The sequence below is a fragment of the Pleurodeles waltl genome, chromosome 6, assembly GCF_031143425.1.
Source record: "Pleurodeles waltl isolate 20211129_DDA chromosome 6, aPleWal1.hap1.20221129, whole genome shotgun sequence".
NCBI lineage: Eukaryota > Metazoa > Chordata > Amphibia > Caudata > Salamandridae > Pleurodeles > Pleurodeles waltl.
Window position 1 is genome coordinate 824,189,187 of NC_090445.1, and position 26,543 is coordinate 824,215,729.

Below are 26,543 nucleotides of genomic sequence, written 5' to 3' on the forward strand. Positions count from 1 at the left end.
AAAAAGTATATTATGTGGCAGTTGGAAGATGCAGAAAACCGGGCCCGCAGGAACAATCTGAGATTTGTGGGTTTCCCGAAAGGAACCGAGGGGGCCAACGTGAGCCGGTTTTTGGAAGCATGGCAACAAGTCTTGCCGCTAGAGAAGTTTTCGACCTGTTTTGTGATTGAACACGCCCACTGGGCTTTAGGGGGTGCACTCCCCCGGAGTGCCCGTTTCTTAAACTTTCAAATTAGAGATATGATTTTGACGGAAGTTCGTAAGCAGGGAGAAGTTTGTCATGAGAATTCAACAATCCAATTTTTTCCCAACTACACCAGGGAGGCTCAGAGACAGCGACGCATGTTTGACTCTGTAAAGGCTAAGCTCCGTAGCCTCCAACTGCAATATATGCTCCTCTTCCCAACCAAACTAAAAAAGTCATGTTTCAGGGGAAAACGTTTTTCTTCCCATCCCCAGAGGAGTCCAGGGAGTGGCTGGAAGAGTGCCCTCAATTGTCTGGGAGGGGTAGCCAGGAGACTGGCAGAAGGCCGGGGGACTCCCGGGCTCCGGGACTGCTGAACCGGTCGCGCCCCAGGAGAAGGGGCTGGAAGAAGTCGAGCCTCGGTTATCCGAAAGAGAGACAGAAGGGAAAGCGCAGCTCTGGGCAGAAGGGACGGCCCCGGGAGCAGACTCTGGGATGATACCTGGGTCTCCTCATTCATTGGTGGAGTCCATTAATCAACTAGAAATTGAGGAAACTGTCCTCAGGCGAAGGGGGGTGTCCAGACTGCGCTTGTACCACCCCGTGTAAGGAGAAGAAGAAGGTGGTGCTGGAATGCTCTCTAGACACAATGTAACTTTGCTTGTTTTGAGGTTTGAGTCTGGGAGTCTTCCTCTTCCTGGAGGCAACCTGTGAGTTGTAGTTCTGCGTTGAAGAGGTGGGGTGGGGGAGGGGCGGCTACAGACCTCTTGACTCCTGATGAGTTGTTGTATGAGGGTTAATACTCACAGGGGCCCATAGGAGGGGGGGAGGGAGAAGGGGTGGAAGTTTGTTTCTCTGATGGTACGGATTGGGAAACAAGATGGGGGGATCCCAGAATTGGGAGCTGGGGGCTTGGGACCTGAGGACCACGAGGTGGCACATGGGCTCCGAGCAGACACTGAACTATATTTCCAGGAAAATTTGGGGTCGGTTGAATCCCCGGTGGTGTTCTGGGAGGCATTCAAGACAGTGATCCGGGATAGTGCTCAGAACTTAGTGGCATGGAAGAGAAAGAAAGCATCTGAAACGCTGGAAAAATACGAGCTGTAACTCCTAGAGTTACAGGAGGCCCTGGCACAGGTTCTAGCCCCTCCCGTCCTTCGTCAATTGGAGCCAGATCAGGTGGAGTACAGGAAAACGGCAAAGTGGGAGAGTAGAACTCGGTTGCGTGTCGCCCAACACAGACTACATGAAACAGGTGATAAAGCAGGGAAACTTCTGGGTTGGCAGGGTAGGAAGGAAATGGAAGCGAGGTGGGTAGACGAGGTTGAGACCCAGGAGGGGGTTCGGGTTTCCTTGAATACAGAAATTGCAGATGCCTTAGACGGTTACTATTGGGCTTTATACCAGGCCCGCCAGTTACAGGATTCACACTGAATTAGGGAATACTTACAAGGCATAGTGGTCCCAGTCTTAGATGCTGAGACCCGGACGACTTTAGAAGCGGACATCACCTTAGAGGAGGTTAAAACAGCTATGACCGGGTTGCGCTCGGGGAAAGCCCCAGGCCCTAACGGGTTCCTAACTGAGCATTTCAAGAGGCTGAGCGATCTTTTAGCCCCCCCATCTTCTTGCTATGTTCCTGAAGGCAAGAAGCAAGGGCACACTTCCCCTGTACCTGAGGGCAGTGGAAATAGTGGTCATTCATAAGGAGAGTCAGCCTAGAGCGTACTGTGCATTATATAGCCGGATTTCACTCCTTAATGTAGAGGTGAAAGTGTTGGCCACTTACTAGCGACACGTCTCCAAGGAGTTATTACCCCTTTAGTTCACAGGGATCAATCCGGCTTCACACCAGGGCGGTCCACGAGATATAATGTGAGGCGCACACTTAATTGGTACATACCATCCTGCAAGGCCCGGATCCACACATATTTCTGGCTCCGGATGCTGAAAAAGCATCCAATGCACTGCATTGGTCCTTCCTAGAGTGTACCTTGGAGAGATTCGGGGTGGACCCTAGATATCGGGAATGGTTGCAGCTGCTCTACTGTAATCCGGTGGCGGCAGTTAGGGTTAACGGGACCCTTTTATCCGAGTTTCCTATTGCAAGAGGCACCAGACAGGGATGTCCCTTGCCCCCCTTGCTATTCGCCCTCACAATGGAATCCCTGGCATGTAGGATCCCTGTCTACCCTGAGTTGTATGGGTTCAGGATGAAAGAGGAAGAGAGGAGGTGGAATGCATCTCCTTATATGCTGATGATATACTTTTATATGTGGCAAAATCCCTAGACACTTTGCCGAGACTCTTTCAGGTATTTGCAGAGTAAGGGAGCTATTCTGGGTACCAGATTAACTGGGTTAAGTTGGTGTTGTGTGCCCCACAGGAGGACAAGGTTCTCCACTCCCTTCCATGTCAATTAAAATATTTGAGTGAGGGATTCAAGTACCTTGGTATATTCATGACACATAAGGCGGACCTCTGTCATGCCTGTAATTTGGGGAGGGTGACTGGAATGTGCTGAGCTGATATGGAGCGCTGCGGGGGCATCTCCCACTTACTCTGATGGGTCGGGTGGCCATGTTTAAGACGATCCCCCCTACCGAAGTTACTGTATGTCTTACAAATATATATTACCGGATCCCACCAGGGTTTTTCCAGGCCCTGGAGCAGGATGTACAGATTTTTCTGTGGGAGAAGAAGCACCCGCGAATTGCGCTTAAAACCCAGCATCGTAATCAATATAGTGGGGGTCTGCCCCTGCCAGATTGCCAGATGTAGAGGCATACTATTGGGCGGCGCATCTGATCAATGTTAACGATTGGATGTATGTCCCCCAGAAGACCATCCCACCTTTAGGTTGGAGAGATTGCAGTGGAAAGGGAAATCGTATCTTCATTACTTATATGGAGGTGGGGTAGTGAGGCAGCTCCTACCCACTACCTGGGCGGCTCTTGGGGCTTGATCCAGGGTCACCAGGGTGCTGGGATGGATGCACGGACCCACCAAGATGACCCCCCTATGGGAATGAGGCTCGCTGCCGGAAATTGGTAAATTGACCGGATTTGAGGTGTGGGATCGCATTGGAATTTCCAAACTAGGAGATTTGTTTGAAGGGGGGGGGGGGGGGGGGATCTCATGCCCTTTGAATCACTACGGGCCGCATTTGGGCTCAACAAGACGCAGTTCTTCTACTATAATCGATTAAGACATGCTCGGAGGGCCTCCTGGGGGAGGGAATACCAAAACATGTTCCACTGGAAGGTAGACTGTTGACAGAACAGTTAAATATTAAATCTGTCTCTATGGTGTACAGGACCATCAACAATAATATGCCTGATACCCTTTGCAGACTACGTAGTCGGTGGGAGGCTGAATTAGGGGAAATGGAAGATATAGACTGGGAAGCAGCGTTGATGTCTTCCCAAGAAGTAGCCATCAGGTCAAGGATGCGACTAATCCAGTTCAAGATCCTTCATAGGGTTTACTACAATAGACAGTTTCTGCATACTATGGGGCGGCCGCAACACCCGAATTGTATAAGATGTCAGGGGCAGATTGGCACCTTTTTATATACCATTTGGGGCTGCCCTGTTATGCAGGAATACTGGTTGAAGATCGTGGGGGAGCTGTAGAGGGTGGTTTTGGAGAGGCTCCCGCTTGACCCCAAGTTCATTCTACTAGGAATCCCCAATGATATTGGTGTGAGCCGGGCCAAGCTCATATTCTGCAATCTTGGGTTGGTGGTGGCTAAGAGGGATGTCACCCGTTTTTGGGGAGCAGAGCTCGGCCCCATGGTAGACACATGGAGGAGAGGGACGGATGGATTCATGATGGCAGAAAAGGTAAGATACACGGAGGCTGTCCACAAACGTTTGGAAGGGTCTGGGGCGAAGGAAGGCATAACATTCATTGCCTATATATGGGTGTATGGACTGTGGATCCACTGGAGTTCGATGTGGACTGTAAATTATGGACAGCTATGGGGTGGCGGGACTAGGACTCATTTGATGGAGAAATTAAGCCAAATATAGACCTGTTTAAGGATAAGTCTGAGTGTCTGTGGGGGGTTTAGGAGGTATGGAGGGGTTTATTGTTGCTCTTTTCCTTTAACTCCGGTGCCAAAGTACAGTGTGTTCTTTATACATTCTTTGGATGTGGTATGCACAGGTTGAAAATTCTATAAAAAGTTATAATGAAAATGTAAAAAAAGAAAGTAAATTACGAAGTGCAAGAGTTGCAGAAAAATCTCTAAATGAACTGTGAGCAAAGTGTTTGTGTGATAGGGGTATATAAGTAAGTTAGTTGTACATACTGCAGGTAGAAACTATATTTTTCATTTACATTTCCATATCTTCAAGCTCGTTTTGAGGGTTTGTAATTCCAGAGAATTCTCACATTTACAGATGATTGCAGAGACGCACTTGCTCTACATAGAAGTGCCCCACTCTCAGGTCTGTCCATTATCCCTCTAGTTAGGGACAGCTTTTTCCTAAAAGAACTCTTCACATTGTAGAAAGGTAGACCGAATGTAATGTGGCTGCTTAGCTTACCAGATAAGCAGTTAACTAAAGAGGGGATGCACGGTGAGTATTACCTACTATCAATGAGCAGTTGGTTCACTGGTTGTTTTCTTGAGGATTACTCAATTTAAGTTATATGCAAAGAACACCTCTTAGTCTAACTCAAATGATTTTTAATAGATACTGATTCATGCTTATTCAATGGTTAAGGACAGTATATGAATGACAGTTACATATTGCTCTTCTTTACCTCAGCATGTTGATTTGGTGGCAAAGAAGTTTCTGTATTTTAAGCTAAATATGATTAATTGCAGACTAGGACATATTTATCTTGAAATGCCATCTCCATTTTCTTTTGACAGCATCAGTGGCTCCAGGGCCTCCTCCACATGCAGAAACAAAGTGTGTTCTGCAGTGTGACCTTTAAATATCTTGAGAGCAGCAACCTACAAACCTTTCAATGTTCTTCCCGCTTTTCAAAGAAACATACAGTGTGAAGAGTATGGGTTTGCTTTTTCGTCTTACAGCAACAAGGATAAGTTCAATAGTATGTTTGTCCTTGCAAGGTGGTCCTATTGGGTCTCTTCTGGGTTTTCAGATACTCCACTAAGCAGCCTTCAATCAGTGGCCTCTGTGATTTTTCAGGCACCATTTCTCGAGTACACGCTCAACAAGGCACCTCTCCCAAAAATCATTCAAAGCACCACCATTCATTTCTCAAAGTCAAATACGTTGCCTTCGATTAGTGAAATAAAATTCAAATCCATGGTCTGAAAATCAGCCATGGCACACCATGAGCCAGACCCCAGTGTAGAAACATTTAAATGATAAATCTGACTTTATGCCATCTGCAGGTGTGCCTTGTAGCAGCAAAAACTAGATGCAATATATTCAGATTTAAAACATTCATTGACGCTATATCTGCGTACATGTAAAAAGGGCAACATAGAAATAAAGGGGTCTATACGCAAAGGTAAATATGCATGTTTAAATGTACTTTTCCCCTTAGTAGAACATGCTATTTACCATATTATTAAAAATGACTAAAACACTAAAAGTTATCTATAAAAGCTAGTTCTTTTGTAATAGATTAAAGGTACATTTATTTTAAAATTAAAAAAGGTTATTAAAATATTTTATCTATAGAATTATGGATGGATAACAGTGAAAGAGCGAAACCCGAGTTGTCTATGATTTCACTAAAAACCCTCCGGTGAAAAACATCACCGCTAATCACTATTTAACCCATATACAGTTTAATGTTATGTACGGCCCCCAAAGTCATCTTCCTCTGCTTTTAATGGCTAAACTGTTGTAGAGGAGTGACAGAGAAGCCCTGAATAACAAGGCTCCTCCTTCTGACCCAAATGTGAAAATAATACTTTGTCTGCCATCCCTAACCAACCACCACTACCTTCCCTGCCTTCCTTCGCCCTCCTGTAGCTTGATTTGATCAAATGTTGTTACATCATAACAGTAGTTACCAGATTTAGAATCTGGTGCAAATGATAGTGGCTTCCTATGGAAGCCATGCATAACAATAAATAATATTTATTTGTATGTTTTTTTTTTAACATTCAATTAAATTAAAGTGTATTTTGGGCTGTAATATCTTTAGACATGTTGTTAGTGACTTGCAGAGGGCTTACTCTATTGTGGGTGGGTTTTTGTATTTGCATGCACCTCCCTAGAGCCCTCGGTGCTACTCTAAAACCGCTCCCATTTTCAGTAAACATTCCCCAATTTCCCACCACTCCACCCGGCCTCTCCTATTTGCAGTACTCAGTAGTAAACATACAAGGGCTGAGATCTCCCCAGAAAAGAAAGACAGGAGAGGTGGAGGTGCAGATTTGTACCCATGGGTTTTTGAATAGCCCTTTCTAGTAAGGGAAACTACTGTAGTGCTACTTTACATACTAAAAAAATGCAACCTGTGAATTGGGCCAAACATCGCTATTACCAGAGATGCTGCAGGAGTTTAAAGATTCTTGACCCACGGAGTGCTTAACCACTTTGCTGCCCAGACTCTACTCCCCCTCCCCTCCAACAATTCTATGACCTGTATTGCCATTTTGGGGCAGTCACATTTAATGACTTAAAAACCTTATTTTCTACGAACGATTCAAGGTCAAAACTATAATCTTCTACCAAGGCCCTCCTACACATTTTGGGCAAAGTAAAGTTACCCTGCTTCGTTGATTTACTCTGCAAGGCAATGAGAAATTAGCCAAAATATAACAAACGTTTGTTTAAGAAGGCAAGGAAGAAAGGCTTGTTGTGCTACAATTTGCCTTTGCCCAGAAGTAGAAAGAGAGGGGACACACATTTTTTTATAATTATTTTCGATGTTAATGTAGTGGTATTTGGGTGTTGACCACTGATGTCGTGTCGCACCACTCTGCACCTGGCTTAGCTGCCTACCGTCACTTTAGTGGTCACTGGTTATAGACTCCATTTTGTATTCAGCCTAGACTCCATTTTGTGTTCATCTTAGCTTCACCGCCACATTAAAATATTTTTCTGTGCAAACATGTTATGCAACGTGTTTTCTACTTCTGTGTGTTTTCCTTCTCACCGAAGAGCTAGGACTGGTACATAATATGTAGGAGGTAAGCATTCAGTACGAAAATAACGTACCAGGCTGGTGTTTATCATAGGCAAGGGAACAGTTTGACTTTGGGAAGGGTGCCTTGGGATGGTGGCCAACTCCCAACGCATTCCTATCAAAGTTTACCGAAACTAGCTAGCATTTTTTAATATTTCCTTCTGAGAGGAGGGGTTCTTCTAGAAGGCCCTTTCCATGGTTGTTTAAGGTATAAAAAGGTGGTCTTGCTCAGTAGCGATGAATTCCGAGACCTTGGTCACGACTGGACATCAAATGCCTGACATTTGTCCCGTGAGGGTGAGGATCTCTTTCTCGAAGTTGAACGGGGTCATCTTCTTGCTGGCATGAGAAAGATGAAGCATCTGACAGGCCCTACAGTGATTCATTTTTATGAATTATTTGCTTTGCATTGCATATGAATATATATCTATATATCGATATAAGTGTATCCTTGAATGTATATATTTGCTGTTTATAGATTGAAGATTCTTTATACATGGTCTTACGTTGTTCTTGCACATTTTGAAAGTATACTTTTTACTATTCAAACCTTACTTCATGAACCTTGCAAAAAGCTATAATAAATATCTTCTTCAGATTAAGAAGTGCATTCCAGAGAATCTTTTTGACTCCTTTCAGTGTCTATATCTTGGCAAAAGAGTCAAACACAGGGGTGAACAGAGAAAGCTATACATTTCTGAAAACTAGACCAAAATTCTGAATTCAGTAAGAGATTACTTGTACAGAGCAGTCAATGTTTTCCCAAATTAACTAATCATTGAAAAAAGAGAAAGTACTATTGCCAGTGGCTGGAAGTTACAGCTTTATGTCACATAAATGAGAAAAAATTAACATTCTGCACCCCTACCTTGGCGGCTGTAGGATATTCAGAGGAGAAGAAAGCTACACTATCCTGGATTCTACCGACTCCCTGATTTTCAGAAATGTCAATTTTTAATAGAGTTTCCTAGGTGCCAACAATGAGTTGATATACTGCAATAATCTCCCCATGGAAAATAAATAATAATTTAGGGTTTTATTGTGAGCTACAGTTTTGGCATTTGTAGGGCATTTTCGCTCCCCCACTCACAATTTTCCCGTCTGTCCCCGAGGTGAACAGTAAGACTTTATGGTTCCCGTTGAAAGACGTGGTGCAGGATGGCTTCTGACCCCATTCATTTTAAAATGTAAAGACTGACTACACCCTAGAGTGGAGCGGTAATATATTTCATCAAAATAACCCATGTATTGATGAAATCGAATGTTTCTATTGCAAGTAAATCTTACAGGACTGGCAAGTGAATAAAATGGACTACATACGTAGTACATTACTTTTTATTACGTTAATTTTGTTTTTTGCAAAGCTGTGCAACAAATTATACTTTGTGCAACCCACCCAATCAAAATGTATTTCTGTATATTTCTAGTTAGACACTTGATCAAACTGTACACAAGAAAATCTGTTAACTGTTGAGCATCAAATAAAGAGTGCTGTGAAAGCTCCACTGTGAAACATATTGTGGCGATGTCTGAAGAAACATTGCAACAATGTCACCAAAATATGGCACCTTTATTTGTGCATGGCAGAATGCTGGTATTACTCACTCAGAAACCCTAACTTTCACCTTTGCAGCCAAACTTGTAGTTTGGCACTAGGCAAGAGGGGAGAGGCCCCTCCTAATTACATGGGTTGGATCAATAATTTGGCATTTGATTGTGCTATACGTTAAGGCCTATGAAAAAGGCTCCCATAACATGGTTTAGCTTCAATATGCAGCAACTGGCCACATGCTCAGAACACAGAATAGGTTTAGAATGGGACAGAATGAATTAAATGAATGAACCAAATTAATGTCTAGAGCATGCAGCTACTCCCGGGGCATCTTAGAGCTAGGAAATGAAAGAACTAGGAGAAGGACTGATTTGTGCAGAGAATTACTGCACAGCATAAAGCCAGGTTATAAGCCTTTTATGGAAGGAGGGATGATATGTTTCATTTATTAAATCCAGTGGCAGCGAGTTCCACAAGTGGGACCCAGAAAAGAAACCACTGTGCCACTCAGCCATAAGCAATGTATCAGAAGAACTGAGAGACAGAAATACAACTTAACAAGTGAGCTCAGATTGGAAAAAACATTGGGCTCGTTTGGTAAAAGGCTTGATGACAAAGTACTTTGAACTGGATGCATAATTTTAAAGATAGCCAATGCAGGGAGAGGAGATTCGAAGAAGTTGGACAGTCTTAGGGGGGGGGAAACTCCTGCAGTGAGATTCTGAATCCACTGAAGTAAGATTGATTGTTTCGGGACGCCAAGCTAGAGCTCATTACAATAGTTTATGCAGGCGACAATGATGGCACAGACTGCAGAAGTAGAAGGAGTTCCTTAAGCAGTAGACCCTACAGTTAAAACAAGCAGACATTATTAAGTTAATTTGACTGATCAAACAAGGTGTAATCACCATTTTTACCCCTAAGTTTTTGAACACACATTGGAATAGGAGCCGGGCCACAGGCCATCAACCCAAAAACTAAGGCAACTCCAAAAAGGAGAACCTTGATTTTGTCCCTGCTGAGTTTAAGAGAGTCTCTCTACATTCAGACAGCAATGGCAAATATACATCTTGTAAGGAAATGGCTCCCCGTTGCAGTTACCCCCCACTTTTTGCCTGGTATTGATGCTGACTTGACTGAGAAGTGTGCTGGGACCCTGCTAACCATGCCCCAGCACCAGTGTTCTTTCACCTAAAATGTACCATTGTCGCCACAATTGGCACAACCCTGTCACCCAGGTAAGTGCCACCCTAGGGACCCCTCACTCAGCACAGATACACTGCTTGCCAGCTTGTGTGTGCTGGTGGGGAGAAAATGACTAAGTCGACATGGCACTCCCCTCAGGGTGCCATGCCAACCTAACACTGCCTGTGGGATAGGTAAGTCACCCCTCTAGCAGGCCTTACAGCCCTAAGGCAGGGTGCACTATACCACAGGTGAGGGCATAGGTGCATGAGCACTATGCCCCTACAGTGTCTAAGCAAAACCTTAGACATTGTAAGTGCAGGGTAGCCATAAGAGTATATGGTCTGGGAGTCTGTCAAAAACAAACTCCACAGCTCCATAATGGCTACACTGAATACTGGGAAGTTTGGTATCAAACTTCTCAGTATAATAAAACCACACTGATGCCAGTGTTGGATGTATTAAAAGATGCACACAGAGGGCATCTTAGAGATAACCCCTGTATTTTACCCAATTCTTCAGTGCAGGACTGACTGGTCTGTGCCAGCCTGCTGCTGAGAGACGAGTTTCTGAACCCATGTGGTGAGGGCCTTTGTGCTCTCTGGGGACAGAAACAAAAGCCTGCTCTGGGTGGAGATGCTTCACACCTCCCCCCTGCAGGAACTGTAACACCTAGCAGTGAGCCTCAAAGGCTCAGGCTTCGTGTTACAATGCCCCAGGGCACTCCAGCTAGTGGAGATGCCCGCCCCCTGGACACAGTCCCCACTTTTGGCGGCAAGTCCAGGAGAGATAATGAGAAAAACAAGGCGGAGTCACTTGCCAGTCAGGACAGCCCCTAAGGTGTCCTTAGCTGAGGTGACTCTGACTTTTAGAAATCCTCCATCTTGCAGATGGAGGATTCCCCCAATAGGATTAGGGATGTGCCCCCTCCCCTCAGGGAGGAGGCACAAAGAGGGTGTAGCCACACTCAGGGCTAGTAGCCATTGGCTACTAACTCCCCAGACCTAAACACACCCCTAAATTGAGTATTTAGGGGCTCCCAGAACACAGCAAGATAGATTCCTACAACCTAAGAAGAAGAGGACTGCTAAGCTGAAAAACCCTGCAGAGAAGACGGAGACACCAACTGCTTTGCCCCCAGCTCTACCGGCGTGTCTCCCCACTTCTAAAGACACTGCTCCAGCGACGCTTTCCCCAGGGACCAGCGACCCCTGAATCCTCAGAGGACTGCCCTGCTCTAGAAGGACCAAGAACTCCCGAGGACAGGGGCTCCGTTCACCCAAGACCGCAACTTTGTTACAAAGGAGCAACTTTAAAACAACTTGCGTTTCCCGCCGGAAGCGTGAGACTTGCTACTCTGAACCCGACACCCCCAGCTCGACTTGTGGAGAACAATCACTTCAGGGAGGACTCCCCGGCGACTGCCAGACCGTGAGCAGCCAGAGTTGCCCCCCCTGCCCCTCCACAGAGACGCCTGCAGAGGGATTCCCGAGGCTCCCCCTGACCGCGACTGCCTGTTCCTCAGATCCCGACGCCTGGAAAAGACTCTGCACCCGCAGCCCCCAGGACCTGAAGGATCCGAACTCCAGTGCAGGAGTGACCCCCAGGAGGCCCTCTCCCTTGCCCAGGTGGTGGCTACCCCGAGGAGCCCCCCCCCCTTGCCTGCATCGCTGAAGAGACCCCTTGGTCTCCCCTTGAAACCTATTGAAAACCCGACGCGTGTTTGCACACTGCACCCGGCCGCCCCCGTGCTGCTGAGGGTGTACTTCCTGTGCTGACTTGTGTCCCCCCCGGTGCCCTACAAAACCCCCCCTGGTCTGCCCTCCGAAGACGCGGGTACTTACATGCTGGCAGACTGGAACCGGGGCACCCCCTTCTCCATTGAAGCCTATGCGTTTTGGGCACCCCTTTGACCTCTGCACCTGACCGGCCCTGAGCTGCTGGTGTGGTAACTTTGGGGTTGCTCTGAACCCCCAACGGTGGGCTACCTTGGACCCAAACTTGAACTTCATAGGTGGTTTACTTACCAGCAAAAACTAACAAACTCTTACTCCCCCTAGGAACTGTGAAAATTGCACTGTCTAGTTTTAAAATAGCTATATGTGATTTACTTGAAAACTATGTATGCTATTTTGATTATTCAAAGTTCCTAAAATACCTTTCTTTTGAAGTATTACATGTAAAATTTGAACCTGTGGTTCTTAAAATAAACTAGGAAAATATATTTTTCTATACAAAAACCTATTGGCCTGGAATTGTCTTTGAGTGTGTGTTCCTCATTTATTGCTTGTGTATGTACAACAAATGCTTAACACTACTCCTTTGATAAGCCTACTGCTCGACCACACTACCACAAAATAGAGCAAATAGACCGTGCGACTCGCAAATTGCAAGTCGCAATTTGCTATGCAGAAAGTTGTCTCATACACCTTCTGCAACTCTCAATGGGGTCGCAAAGACCCACCTCATTAATATTAATTGGTTTATATTGGCCATGCTGATGTGTCACCAGGAACTAGAGAGGACCAATCTGTGATAAGTCCTCAATTACACTCATACCCTGTGTAGGAAGTTGGCTCTATATGTGCTATTTCAAAGTAAGGAATAGCATGCACAGAGTCCAAGGGTTCCCCTTAGAGGTAAGATAGTGGCAAAAAGAGATAATACTAATGCTCTATTTTGTGGTAGTGTGGTCGAGCAGTAGGCTTATCAAAGGAGTAGTGTTAAGCATTTGTTGTACATACACACAGGCAATACACGAGGAACACACACTCAGAAACAATTCCAGGCCAATAGGTTTTTGTTATAGAAAAATATATTTTCTTAGTTTATTTTAAGAACCACAGGTTCAAATTCTACATGTAATATCTCATTTGAAAGGTATTGCAGGTAAATACTTTAGGAACTTTGAATAATCACAATAGCATTTATACTTTTTACATAAAACACATTTAGCTGTTTTAAAAGTGGACACTGTGCAATTTTCACAGTTCCTGGGGGAGGTAAATTAATGTTAGTTTTTGCAGGTAAGTAAACCACCTACGGGGTTCAGATTGGGGTCCAAGGTAGCCCACCGTTGGGGGTTCAGAGCAACCCCAAAGTTACCACACCAGCAGCTCAGGGCCGGTCAGGTGCAGAGGTCAAAGTGGTGCCCAAAACGCATAGGCTTCAATGGAGAGAAGGGGGTGCCCGGTTCCAGTCTGCCAGCAGGTAAGTACCCGCGTCTTCGGAGGGCAGACCAGGGGGGTTTTGTAGGGCACCGGGGGGGACACAAGTCCACACAAAAAGTACACCCTCAGCAGCGCGGGGGCGGCCGGGTGCAGTGTGCAAACTAGCGTCGGGTTTCCAATGGGAGTCAATGGGAGACCAAGGGGTCTCTTCAGCGGTGCAGGCAGGCAAGGGGGGGCTCCTCGGGGTAGCCACCACCTGGGCAAGGGAGAGGGCCTCCTGGGGGTCACTCCTGCACTGGAGTTCCGATCCTTCAGGTGCTGGGGGCTGCGGGTGCAGGGTCTTTTCCAGCCGTCTGGATTTTAGAGTCAGGCAGTCGCGGTCAGGGGGAGCCTCGGGATTCCCTCTGCAGGCGTCGCTGTGGGGGCTCAGGGGGGACAATTTTGTTTACTCACGGTCTCTGGAGTCGCTGGAGGGTCCTCCCTGAGGTGTTGGTTCTCCACCAGTCGAGTCGGGGTCACCGGGTGCAGTGTTGCAAGTCTCACGCTTCTTGCGGGGATTGCAGGGGTCTTTAAATCTGCTCCTCTGGATACAAAGTTGCAGTCTTTGTTGAACAGAGCTGCTGTTCTCTGGAGTTTCTTGGTCTCTTGGAAGCAGGGCAGTCCTCTGAGGATTCAGAGGTCGCTGGTCCCAGGGAAAGCGTCGCTGGAGCAGTTTTTTTTTTTTAAGGCAGGAGACAGGCCGGTAGGACTGGGGCCAAAGCAGTTGGTGTCTTCTTTCTTCTTCTGCAGGGGTTTTTCAGCTCAGCAGTCCTCTTCTTCGGTAAGTTGCAGGAATCTAAATCTTTAGGTTCAGGGAAGCCCTTAAATACTAAATTTAAGGGCGTGTTTAGGTCTGGGAGGTTAGTAGCCAATGGCTACTAGCCCTGAGGGTGGGTACACCCCTTTTTGTGCCTCCTCCCAAGGGGAGGGGGTCACATCCCTAATCCTATTGGGGGAATCCTCCATCTGCAAGATGGAGGATTTCTAAAAGTTAGAGTCACATCAGCTCAGGACACCTTAGGGGCTGTCTTGACTGGCCAGTGACTCCTCCTTGTTGTTCTCATTATTTCCCCCGGCCTTGCCGCCAAAAGTGGGGGCCGTGGCCGGAGGGGGCGGGCAACTCCACTAGCTGGAGTGTCCTGCGGTGCTGGAACAAAGGGGTGAGCCTTTGAGGCTCACCGCCAGGTGTTACAGCTCCTGCCTGGGGGAGGTGTTAGCCTCTCCACCCAGTGCAGGCTTTGTTACTGGCCTCAGAGTGACAAAGGCACTCTCCCCATGGGGCCAGCAACATGTCTCTAGTGTGGCCGGCTGCTGGAACAAGTCAGCCTACACAGATAGTTGGATACAGTTTCAGGGTGCACCTCTAAGGTGCCCTCTGGGGTGTGTTTCACAATAAAATGTACACTGGCATCAGTGTGCATTTATTGTGCTGAGAAGTTTGATACCAAACTTCCCAGTTTTCAGTGTAGCCATTATGGTGCTGTGGAGTTCGTGTTTGACAAACTCCCAGACCATATACTCTTATGGCTACCCTGCACTTACAATGTCTAAGGTTTGGCTTAGACACTGTAGGGGCACAGTGCCCTTGCACTGGTGCCCTCACCTATGGTATAGTGCACCCTGCCTTAGGGCTGTAAGGCCTGCTAGAGGGGTGACTTATCTATACTTGCATAGGCAGTGAGAGGCTGGCATGGCACCCTGAGGGGAGTGCCATGTCGACTTACTCATTTTGTTCTCACCAGCACACACAAGCTGGCAAGCAGTGTGTCTGTGCTGAGTGAGGGGTCCCCAGGGTGGCATAAGACATGCTGCAGCCCTTAGAGACCTTCCCTGGCATCAGGGTCCTTGGTACCAGAGGTACCAGTTACAAGGGACTTACCTGGATGCCAGGGTGTGCCAATTGTGGATACAAAAGTACAGGTTAGGGAAAGAACACTGGTGCTGGGGCCTGGTTAGCAGGCCTCAGCACACTTTCAATTCAAAACATAGCATCAGCAAAGGCAAAAAGTCAGGGGGTAAACATGCCAAGGAGGCATTTCCTTACAACATTCAACATAACAATAAGCATCAGTTGCCATGAAAAGTGTCATGCTTAACATGTCACTATGGAACATATTTTACATATTAGTGCACCAAATGCAAACAAAAGAAGTGAATGAAAAAAAAAAGGATTATGTTACCCTGTAAGCATGTTCAAGACATATAGTGCTGTAGAGTTAGATGCTCTGCATACTCCTGCCATCTAGTGTTAGGTCCAGAGTGGTTCAAGTTGTTTTTCTTCAAAGAAGTGTTGAGAGTCACAAGATTGAGTGACTCCTCCTCTCCGTCATATTGAGCATGGGCATCAACTCCTTTGTTAAACTGTTTTCCCACAGACAGGTGAGAAAGGAGTGGAAGGATGGAAAGTGTAGGGAAAAAGGTGCCCATGCAATGTATAAATACATATGAACAAATATATACAAGTACAATGTATGTGCAACGGCCACAGGCGTCCAGGGAGGGAGCATGTGAAACTTCAGTACTACCTGCCACAAACAGATGCTCACAGGGTAAGTAACATAATCCATTAGATGGCATGTGTGGTTGTAGATACAAATGCTCTGCATACACTGTAAAGCAGTCCCTCCATAAAGTGGTGGCTAGCCTGTAGGAGTTGCAGTTGAAAAGTGTACATAGCACTGCCTGACCTACGTTAGCTTGCTTACGTGCTAGGACATCCACATAGTAGCGTTTTCTGAATGTGCATGGTGTAGACCAAGTAGCTGCCTTATGGGAATGTTAGCCAGGAAAGCTATAGGAGCACCCTTATTCTAGTATAGTGAGCTCTGGGAGAAACAGGCAAATGTCTCTTGGCTTTAAAATAGCAAGTCTGTATGCATTTGACTATCCATCCAGCTAAGCCCGATTTGTATATAGGGTTGCCTTTGTGTGGTGGAGAAAAAGCCATAAAGAGATGCTTAGTTTTTCTGAAGTCTTTAGATCTGTGACTGTAAAACATGAGTGCTCTTTTAACATCTGATTTATGAAGGGCTCTTTCCACAACAAAGCCAGGTTGCGGAAAAAAGACAGATAGTTCAATGGTTTGGTTTATGTGAAACTGAGAAACCACTTTAGGTAGAAACGTAGGGGTGACGCGAAGGACTACTTTATCCCTATGGATCTGTAAGAAAGGCTCTTCCAAGGTCAATGCCTGGAGCTTACTGCCACGCCTGAAGCAGGTGATGGCGACTAAGAAAGCCACTTTCCAGGAAAGGAACTGAAGTGCATATGAATGGAGTGGTTCAAAAGGGGGACCCAAGATTCTGGTGAGCACACCGTTAAGGTTCCACAATGGTGCAGGGGTACTCTATGCAGAATTATTCGTTTAAGACCTTCCATGAATGCCTTAATCATTGGGATTCTGAACAAGGAAACAGGTTGTCTGTTCAGTAGATACGCTGCTACAGCTGCAAGATGTAGTCGAATGGAAGAGTAGGCTAGATATGCTTTCTGTAAATAAAACAAACAATCTCTTGAACTCTAGCTTTCAAGAGATCAGTACATTTAAGTTGGCAGCAGCATACAAAATGTTTCCAATTTGCAGCATAACAGGATCTAGCAGTAGGTCTACAGGCTTCCTTGAGAATGTTCATACATTCTGCAGGCAAGCCTAGGTAGCCAAACTATGACCTCCAGAGCCATATCAAAAGGTTGAGTGACTTGGGGTCTGATTTGTCCTTGTTGAGTGATAAGATCGGGCCTTTTGGAAGCTTCTCATTGGGAAACTACTGAGAGATCCAGGAGTGTGATGAACCAAGGCTCACAGTCCAAATGGGAGCCACTAGGATCATGGTGAGAGATGTTTGCTTGAACCTCCAAATTAGAAATGGAATGAAAGGGAAAGGTGGAAAAACGTAGGCAAATATCCCTGATGAATTCATCCATAGAGTGTTGCCCTCAGATAGAGGGTATGGAAACCTGGAGATGAAGCTTGGGCATTTAGTGTTTTCTGCTGTGGCGAAAAGGTTTAGGTGAGGAGTTCCCCACTTTGCAAAGTATGACTGAAGGACTTGTTTGTGAAGTCCCTCCCCCCTCCGTTTATTGTGTATGTAATGCATGGCTATCATTTAGTTGGTACAGATTATGACAGTCTTCTGGGACAGGTGTTAAAGGAAGGCTTTCAGTGTTAGGAATTCCATCTGAAGTTCCAGGTAGCGGATGTGTACGGACTGGTGTTTGGTATCCCAGAGGCCCTGGACTGCCAGATCTTGAAGGGGAGCATCCCAACCCATCCGTGATGGTCAGTGTGACCTGAGGCATAGGGTCTAGAATAAGCTGCCCTTTCAAAAGGTTGTTGGTGTTCCACTATTGCAGAGAAGGGTGAGTGTGGCAGTCTAACACCGCCAGATCTTCCAGGTGAGCCTGTGACTGAGACCACTTGCGAGACAAGCATTTCTGTAGGGGACACATGTGAAGTCTGGCATTGGGAACTATGGCTATGCAAGAGGCCATTATCTCCCAACAGACGGATAATGTTCCTGACTGCAAAGGAATGATTTTCCTGGAACTGAGGAACAATGGATTGCAAATTCTGGACGCGAGCGGGGTTCGGATACGCCAACCCTAACTCTGCGTTGAGAATAGCCCCTAAGTAAGGTTGAACCTGCATGGGTTGAAGTTGGGATTTGGGAATGTTGAGAGTGAAACCCAGACTGTAAAGGAGGTCCACTGTTAACTGGCTTTACAGTTGCAATGTGGTGGTTTTATGAGCCAGCCATCCAGACAGGGAAAAACGTGAACATTCTGCCTTCTCATATATTCTGCAACAACTATCAAGCACTTTGTGAATACCCTGGGAGCGATAGTGACTCCGAAGGGAAGGACCGTAAACTGGTAATGTTTGCCTGCAATGACAACCTTAACTACTTTCGGAGTGTAGGGTAAATTGGTATGTGCAAATAGGCATCCTTTAGATCTAAAGCCATCATAAAGTCACCTTGCTGTAAAAGAGAGATGACATCCTGAAGGGTGACCATTTGGAAGCGCTCTGAAAAGATTTACAGGTTGAGAGGTCTGAGGTCTAGGATTGGTCTGAGTAAGCGGTCCCTTCTGAGAATCACTATATATAGAGAATATACCCAAGAACCACGATGTTCTGGTGGAACGGGCTTTATGGCTCCTTTGTGAAAGAGGGCCTGGAATCCTGCCTGAGAAGGGTTAAATGTTCCTGAGATAGTCTGGGAGTGCGAGGAGGAAATATTGGGAGGAGTGTTGATGAGCTCCAGACAATAACCGTGTTGGATAATGGAGAGGACCCACTGGCCCGTGGTAATGGTGTCCCAGATGGAATAAAACTGTTGAAATCTTCCCTTCATAGGTGCTAGGTGATCGGGGGAAGATGGAGGTAGTCTCTGCTTGGCAGTGGAGGAGGCACCATGTGGAGCAGTGGTTTTCCCCTCTTCTTTTATGGGGAGAGCCCCTGTAGGAACCTTGGTAGCTTAGTCGGTACCGAAGAAGAGGCTTGCAGATCTGTCCCGAGGTCTGGATCGATACCAAAACTATCTTGCAGTATAAAGTTGGAGAGGTCGACCAGCCAACTTTGGCCTTCGGGCCACTTTCGGCACCAAGCCGGTAGACGAGGAGATCAAAGTAGATTTACGGTGCAGACCACGGCCGTATGGCATTGGCGGACCGGAGACCTCAAGGACTGGCCGGAATGTCTTTTTGGGGACCTTATTTGGGACAGCAGGGGCCACAGTACTGACATGCTGAGTAGAGGTCACCTTGTGCTTTTCGTTGTCGAATTTGACGTCTGACTCCGAACTGTCCTGGATGTAAAGAGCCTCCTTCTTCCTACTCATTTTCCTCTTGAGAATACTCCTCACCGAAGATGTCCGAGGTGTCGCCTGGCCTCTTCTGGACCATTTCTAGCCTACTAGCATGTCGGTCCTGAAGCATCTTTTTTGAGCGTAACAACTTGCAAGTGTAGCAGTCGGCCTTGTGCTGGTCCAAAGAGAGACAAAGGTAGCACACCAGGTATTGGTCTGTGTGCGGGAACTTGGTGTGACACAGAGGACAGAAATGGAATGAAGTCCATTCCATAAGCGAACCATTACCATCAGTGCTGGAGCCACATGGAAGGGAAGCCCAAGTGGGTGCTGGGGCCCTGAAGGGCGGTCGAACGGAGCCCGAACCAACAAATCGACAAGAGCGCTAAGATAGAAGGGGGCACAAACAAAACAATACCAGTGATTCAGGACAGAAAGATATTGGAAAGTGCTGACAGGAGAGAGTAGATAGACAGAGTGGAGGCACACACATTCAAACCAGATGGTGGAGCGAAACCTATGTAACAAAGCAGTTGATGCCCATGTGCAATATCATTGAGAGAAGGAGTCACTCGATCTTTTGACTTGGAACACTTCGTTGAAGAAAAACAACTTGCACCACTCCGGACCCAATACTAGATGACGGGAGTATACAGAGCATGTGTATCTACAGTCACACATTCAAACCAGATGGTGGAGCGAAACCTATGTAACAAAGCAGTTGATGCCCATGTGCAATATCATTGAGAGAAGGAGTCACTCGATCTTGTGACTTGGAACACTTCGTTGAAGAGAAACAACTTGCACCACTCCGGACCCAATACTAGATGACGGGAGTATACAGAGCATGTGTATCTACAGTCACACATGCCGTCGAACATATGCAATTCAATTGTAACACTAGTGCATGAACAGAGCAAGTCACATTTGAATATCTGCCAGTTATCTGCCAGTTCAAACCCCTCAATTTTATTTTTCCTGCAGTCATACAAGATACCAGTTTAACAAACATCTGTACCTGAATAACTATTCTGAGTCAGATAGTGTCAGGTTACTCACATTAAACAAGTTATCACGATCTACAGGCCTTTTGTTTGTTTCTGTTTCCTTGGGCTTCTTCTGTGCGCCTCCTCGGGGAAAGCTTTCCTCAAACAATTCCATGCTCCAAAAGCTGGTGAGAATGCAAAAATATATCCAGGGTAAACATTAAAATTAGCACTGACAATTAGAAAACATCATTTAATTAACATTTTAGGTGGACTGGTAAAGTTTGAGCTCTGCTGTGCCTCAGTAGTGGTTGAATGCTGAGCAAATGCAAAATAACATATTACTGCATTATTTAAAAATAAATCCTTAACTTTGACTACACTATTTTTTGTAGACACATTCTGAGATATTTCTGTGAAAACTAATTCTGAAAAGATCCATTTTGTAAAATGTTCTATCCTCCATTACACCAGCCCAATATCTGTACAAACAGAAAAATGTTCTGGTAATAATTTATTTCCAAAAATAGATACACTAGTGAACAAGCCTTTTATTCCACCTGGCATTTCCCTGTAGGCCTGGAGGCCTATTTACTTTTTCCAGCTCCCCTGGGTTATTTGCAACAGGCACAGGGAGGCTTCAAGAGAGAGCAATAGATGGAACCATGGGGAAGGGAGGGAGACAGCATGGATGGATGGAAAGAGAGAGATTGTGTGAGGAGACAAAGTAAGCAGGCTGGTTTGAGCATTTTTGCCATGGCTGGTTTTGGTTCCCAAATCTGACCTTGCCAAGAGGGGTCATGGCCAAGTAAAATGGCCAAAGCAGCAATAAGAGGGGGCTTATCAATCCACCTAACTGCATAATACTTAGTAATCCTGCCTTGCTTCACCTACGAGGGTTCAAGAAATCTACTCGCCCTCTCAGTGTGGTGAGTCAGATTTTATCAGGGCGAACTATTTTTAGGGACTACAGGCCCGGTCTGGTGAGAGACTCCAGCTGACTTAGAACAGGTGTTCTTTTTAGTCAGAAAGAGAATGAGCAATAAAGATGCCTTTAAATCTGGTTACATCTGCCAAGTTTTCAAAGATCAAGGTGAGATGTCAGCTTACGTTTCCTTACAAACGGCTCCTTATTTTATCCTAGAGATCTTGTTTACAAAATCTTCTAACTTTGGAGTCAGAAAAAGAAAATAACCTGAACTGTCTGACAATCATGCTGTGTAAAATGAAAGGCTATAGGATATCATTTTTTTTCTAACGTTTAAAAAGTTTGCAAATTAACTGTACAAATACTTCAAAATATATTTCAGTAGTCAGGAAAATGCTTTTAAAAAACAATAATGAAGTGTGATAGAAGGAAAAAAATTGATAGGATTAAAACAAATCAGAACACCTTACGTGGTGAAGTGCAAATGGTAAATATTTGCTGAAGCTCAATTTCCACATTATCTTCCATACGCTATGTACTTTTATCAGTAAAACGTCAGTGGGAAAGTTTGTGCAAATGACAGTGCACTACCACACCATGTTTTACAATATCTATTGAAAGTGAGAGTTTTTAAACATCAACTGAGAAACATTATATTCCCCACCCTGAAGACAATGCTCTTGATGAACCAAGAGGCAAGTCAGGGGTCTTGAGCACCTTGTATGTGGGGCAGACTTTTTATTATACACGGAGCAAACATTTAGTCTAATAAATCAAACATAAGAGGTTTTTTTAACAGCAGACTCCCATTTTTGAAGATGGTTTCATATTTGAAAATGAAGAAAAGGCAGCTTGATAAAATATAATATTTGCCTAGGATCACACAATTTTAGACATTAGTGGGTCAAGCACATTACAGTCAAGTTGAGTAGATTATTCAAGTAATTAGATCTGGTAACATCTTTATGATTTTTTTAGGCCTATCTAAGCAGTACGGCCAACTAAAAAATAACACGGTCAACCAGCGCTACTAAAATTAAGCAATACTGGAACAGTTGGGGAAAGTATGTGCGCCACACCTTTGAAGGAATGACCAGCATACAGGGAGTGCAGAATTATTAGGCAAGTTGTATTTTTGAGGATTAATTTTATTATTGAACAACAACCATGTTCTCAATGAACCCAAAAAACTCATTAATATCAAAGCTGAATATTTTTGGAAGTAGTTTTTAGTTTGTTTTTAGTTTTAGCTATGTTAGGGGGATATCTGTGTGTGCAGGTGACTATTACTGTGCATAATTATTAGGCAACTTAACAAAAAACAAATATATACCCATTTCAATTATTTATTATTACCAGTGAAACCAATATAACATCTCAACATTCACAAATATACATTTCTGACATTCAAAAACAAAACAAAAACAAATCAGTGACCAATATAGCCACCTTTCTTTGCAAGGACACTCAAAAGCCTGCCATCCATGGATTCTGTCAGTGTTTTGATCTGTTCACCATCAACATTGCGTGCAGCAGCAACCACAGCCTCCCAGACACTGTTCAGAGAGGTGTACTGTTTTCCCTCCTTGTAAATCTCACATTTGATGATGGACCACAGGTTCTCAATGGGGTTCAGATCAGGTGAACAAGGAGGCCATGTCATTAGATTTCCTTCTTTTATACCCTTTCTTGCCAGCCACGCTGTGGAGTACTTGGACGCGTGTGATGGAGCATTGTCCTGCATGGAAGGATGCAGACTTCTTCCTGTACCACTGCTTGAAGAAGGTGTCTTCCAGGAACTGGAAGTAGGACTGGGAGTTGAGCTTGACTCCATCCTCAACCCAAAAAGGCCCCAGAAGCTCATCTTTGATGATACCAGCCCAAACCAGTACTCCACCTCCACCTTGCTGGCGTCTGAGTCGGACTGGAGCTCTCTGCCCTTTACCAATCCAGCCACGGGCCCATCCATCTGGCCCATCAAGACTCACTCTCATTTCATCAGTCCATAAAACCTTAGAAAAATCAGTCTTGAGATATTTCTTGGCCCAGTCTTGACGTTTCAGCTTGTGTGTCTTGTTCAGTGGTGGTCGTCTTTCAGCCTTTCTTACCTTGGCCATGTCTCTGAGTATTGCACACCTTGTGCTTTTGGGCACTCCAGTGATGTTGCAGCTCTGAAATATGGCCAAACTGGTGGCAAGTGGCATCGTGGCAGCTGCACGCTTGACTTTTCTCAGTTCATGGGCAGTTATTTTGCGCCTTGGTTTTTCCACACGCTTCTTGCGACCCTGTTGACTATTTTGAATGAAACGCTTGATTGTTCGATGATCACGCTTCAGAAGCTTTGCAATTTTAAGAGTGCTGCATCCCTCTGCAAGATATCTCACTATTTTTTACTTTTCTGAGCCTGTCAAGTCCTTCTTTTGACCCATTTTGCCAAAGGAAAGGAAGTTGCCTAATAATTATGCACACCTGATATAGGGTGTTGATGTCATTAGACCACACCCCTTCTCATTACAGAGATGCACATCACCTAATATGCTTAATTGGTAGTAGGCTTTCGAGCCTATACAACTTGAAGTAAGACAACATGCATAAAGAGGATGATGTGGTCAAAATACTCATTTGCCTAATAATTCTGCACTCCCTGTATGTAGGAGTGCAAGAGACTAAAGGAAGGGCAAAGCATGGCCTGCGGCATTAGAAGGAGAAGTGACAGCAGGCGCCAGACCTTCCTGTGAAGTCAGCACCCCTCTGGTGAGTGCAAATGCTGGAGATTACACTAGCCATGCAGTCATTGTTCGGAGGAGTAATACTGATAATGTCCCTAAAGGTTCCAGGCTCTAATCAGCAGCTATATAGGAGTGTGCCTGGTCAGCAGCGTCCGATCTGGGAACAACTCTGGCGGAAGACAAACCCTGCTTATTGCAAGGAGGGTGGAAAAGAAAAAGCAGGCCCAGGGAGACATAACGGTGGCTTAGAGCATCCTGAGTGGCATCCTTGCGAATGGAATGAGAAGTAGCGGCCTGGAGGTTATTGGAGGAGGTAGCTGCCAAGAACAATGAGGAGACCAAGATTGGCATTTTGAGCCAGAGGCACTACAGTTATCAGGGTGGGGTGGAGTGTGGACCGTCTATAGGGAAGGAACATTTGAAGGTGACTGTGCTGAGTGGAGTGGACCCTCCTGCACATGTGTACTAACAGCTGCTGTGGCAATGCCGCAAATAGACTAAGGAAACTGGCTCAGCTTTTGGAGGTACAATTCTTCATGTGTTAGATAAGCTATGTAGAGAGAGACCTTGTGGGTCCCTTCTGAATTGGAGAACAACTACCTGTAGGGGGTCGAGATTGACAGATGACCAATTGTTGATTATTTATAACTGATCTATAGGAACTGGCGTGAGAAAAAACAAAGCAATCTTGAACCTTGACTGTGGACAAATGAGTGGCTACTCAGGAGTGTCTGCTGCATGTGTGTACAATGGGAATGAAGCACTGGCAGGGTCTGCAGCAGGTACAGGACGGTGTCAGAGTAGTACACATCTGGGATTGATCTGGCAGCATCAGAAAAATGAGGAGGACGAGACAAGCAATTCATCTTAAAACTACAAAGATCGACAAAAGCACCTCAGAGATAGGCAGGCAGAAGTCTGCAAAAGCAAAAGACCCAGTTAAATCAGGTGGCGGCAAAAAGGGCACTGTCAAGCTATGATCCTGGAGGACAGATGTTATCTCAATGGATGTAAATGCTATTAGCTGCCCAAGGGAAGGTCACAAATCGTGCCAAAGAAATGGAAGAAGTGGTCTAATAATTTATATGGGATGAACTTCATGTCATGGATCTGGCCAATAAACCTTGTTTACGAGCTACCAAACCCCTAGGGGTAGAGGAAGCATGCATGCTTGTTAGTGAATATTTCTGCTTTGTCAGGGGTTGATGAGCCAGTCCACAGCTACCAGCTGTGAGGGTAGCTCTCTAGCACTCAATTAAACTTGTACATGCAAACAGCTACAAGCATGGGTTGAACTTCTGGGTTACTCTGCATTTAAACCTGTATCGTCCATCCCGCCGCTGCTTCGTAGTGAGAGTCCTTTCCTAAACTGGCATTTCTGCTTGTGTGTTCCTGTCTTTTGGCAGCAGCATGAGGTAACCTGCATGCTGTGATCGCTACCGACCTTCCTACTAGTAAAATCGGTCTTTGGTCCTGCATGTGCAACTGTGCCCCATGTAGTCTTGCATGTACTTGTGCTGGTGCACAGAAGCATTGTAGGGTTTGACACGCACTGGAAGTGCTTGCACCTGACTCACACGCTGGAAGTGCAACAAGCTTGCACCGGACTCACACGCTGGAAGTGCAACAAGCTTGCACCTGACTCACACGCTGGAAGTGCAACAAGCTTGCACCTGACTCACACGCTGGAAGCGCTACAAGCTTGCACCTGACTCACACGCTGGAAGCGCTACAAGCTTGCACCTGACTCACGCTGGAAGTGCATATTGCTGATTTTGTTTCTGCACTTGCAGTGCTTGTTGCTGATTTTGCCTCACAGTGCTTGGAGTACTTAGTGCCGATTTTGGTTTTCCGCGCTTGGAGCTCTTGTTACTGATTTTGGTTTTCTGTGCTTTGAACACTTGTTGCTGGTTTTAGTTCCCCACGCCTGGAGCGCTTACTGCTGATTTTGCCTTACTGCACTTGGAGCGCTTGTTATTACCAACCTTACAAACGCACATGGAGCAAAGTCTTTATGTTTCATTTCTGTGCTGGATGCGCAGTGTATCAACCTTTGTCCCTCTTGAAGGGAAGTGCTTTCTTTGGCTATTGTTACTCAGCGACTCCTCAACTGGGTATTCCCATTGAGGAACTATTGAACCGTGACAACTATTACACTCCAAGGGTTCCATTGTCGTAGGTGGTTTTCCAGGTCTCTTCCTGCAGTTTTTTCCAATCTTCTCTTTACCCTTCCACCTACTGATAATTCTTTTCAGGTAGATATCAGTCACCAAGGTTGGGGAAAAGTTACATGTGTTCAGGCTATATTACAGTTGTTCTGACCCTGTCCTTTTGGTTCAAAGACGGAACTGCAGAAGAACACACACCCACGTCACTTAGGATCGCATCTCCCGGCCCCAGCGGTCTTCCTTGTTTTAGTTGGTACACATACACAGGTGGAAGCTAAAGGAAGGTCGAGGTTGCCCATATCGTTGCTGCAGGCTCATTCCGTGAGGTTCAGGTAAGACTCGTAGAGTTCTGATACCTCAAAGCAAAGTCAAAACACCCTCAGTTTTTACTTACACTCTGGCGGACAAAGTAGAAAACACCAAAGGAAAAGGCGGCAGAACAATCTGTGCTTTTTTGGGGTGGGTAATGCGGCAGGCCCATCCACTGAGCTCTTTCTAGATGACTGGATACTACAGGCACTAGGCCTGTCGGCATGTTCCCCCCCCCCCCCCCCCCCGAGTGCCGCAAGCCCACAGGGTCCTGGCACTACCTGTGGTGGCACTGAAGGCAATAATAATATGCTTCTTTAATTACAAGGATCGGGATGCAGTGCTATAGCATATC

At 45.7% G+C, this 26,543-nt stretch overlaps 1 protein-coding gene across 1 annotated transcript in view; it reads right to left on the reverse strand.

Moving 5' to 3' along the window:
- PDCD11 (programmed cell death 11) overlaps window positions 1-26,543 on the reverse strand; it is a 345,954-nt gene that overhangs the window by 300,642 nt on the left and 18,769 nt on the right. The window contains exon 2 of the mRNA XM_069242225.1: window positions 20,128-20,239. Within this exon, the coding sequence (XP_069098326.1) occupies window positions 20,128-20,239 (112 nt within the window). The remainder of the gene's footprint in view (window positions 1-20,127; window positions 20,240-26,543) is intronic.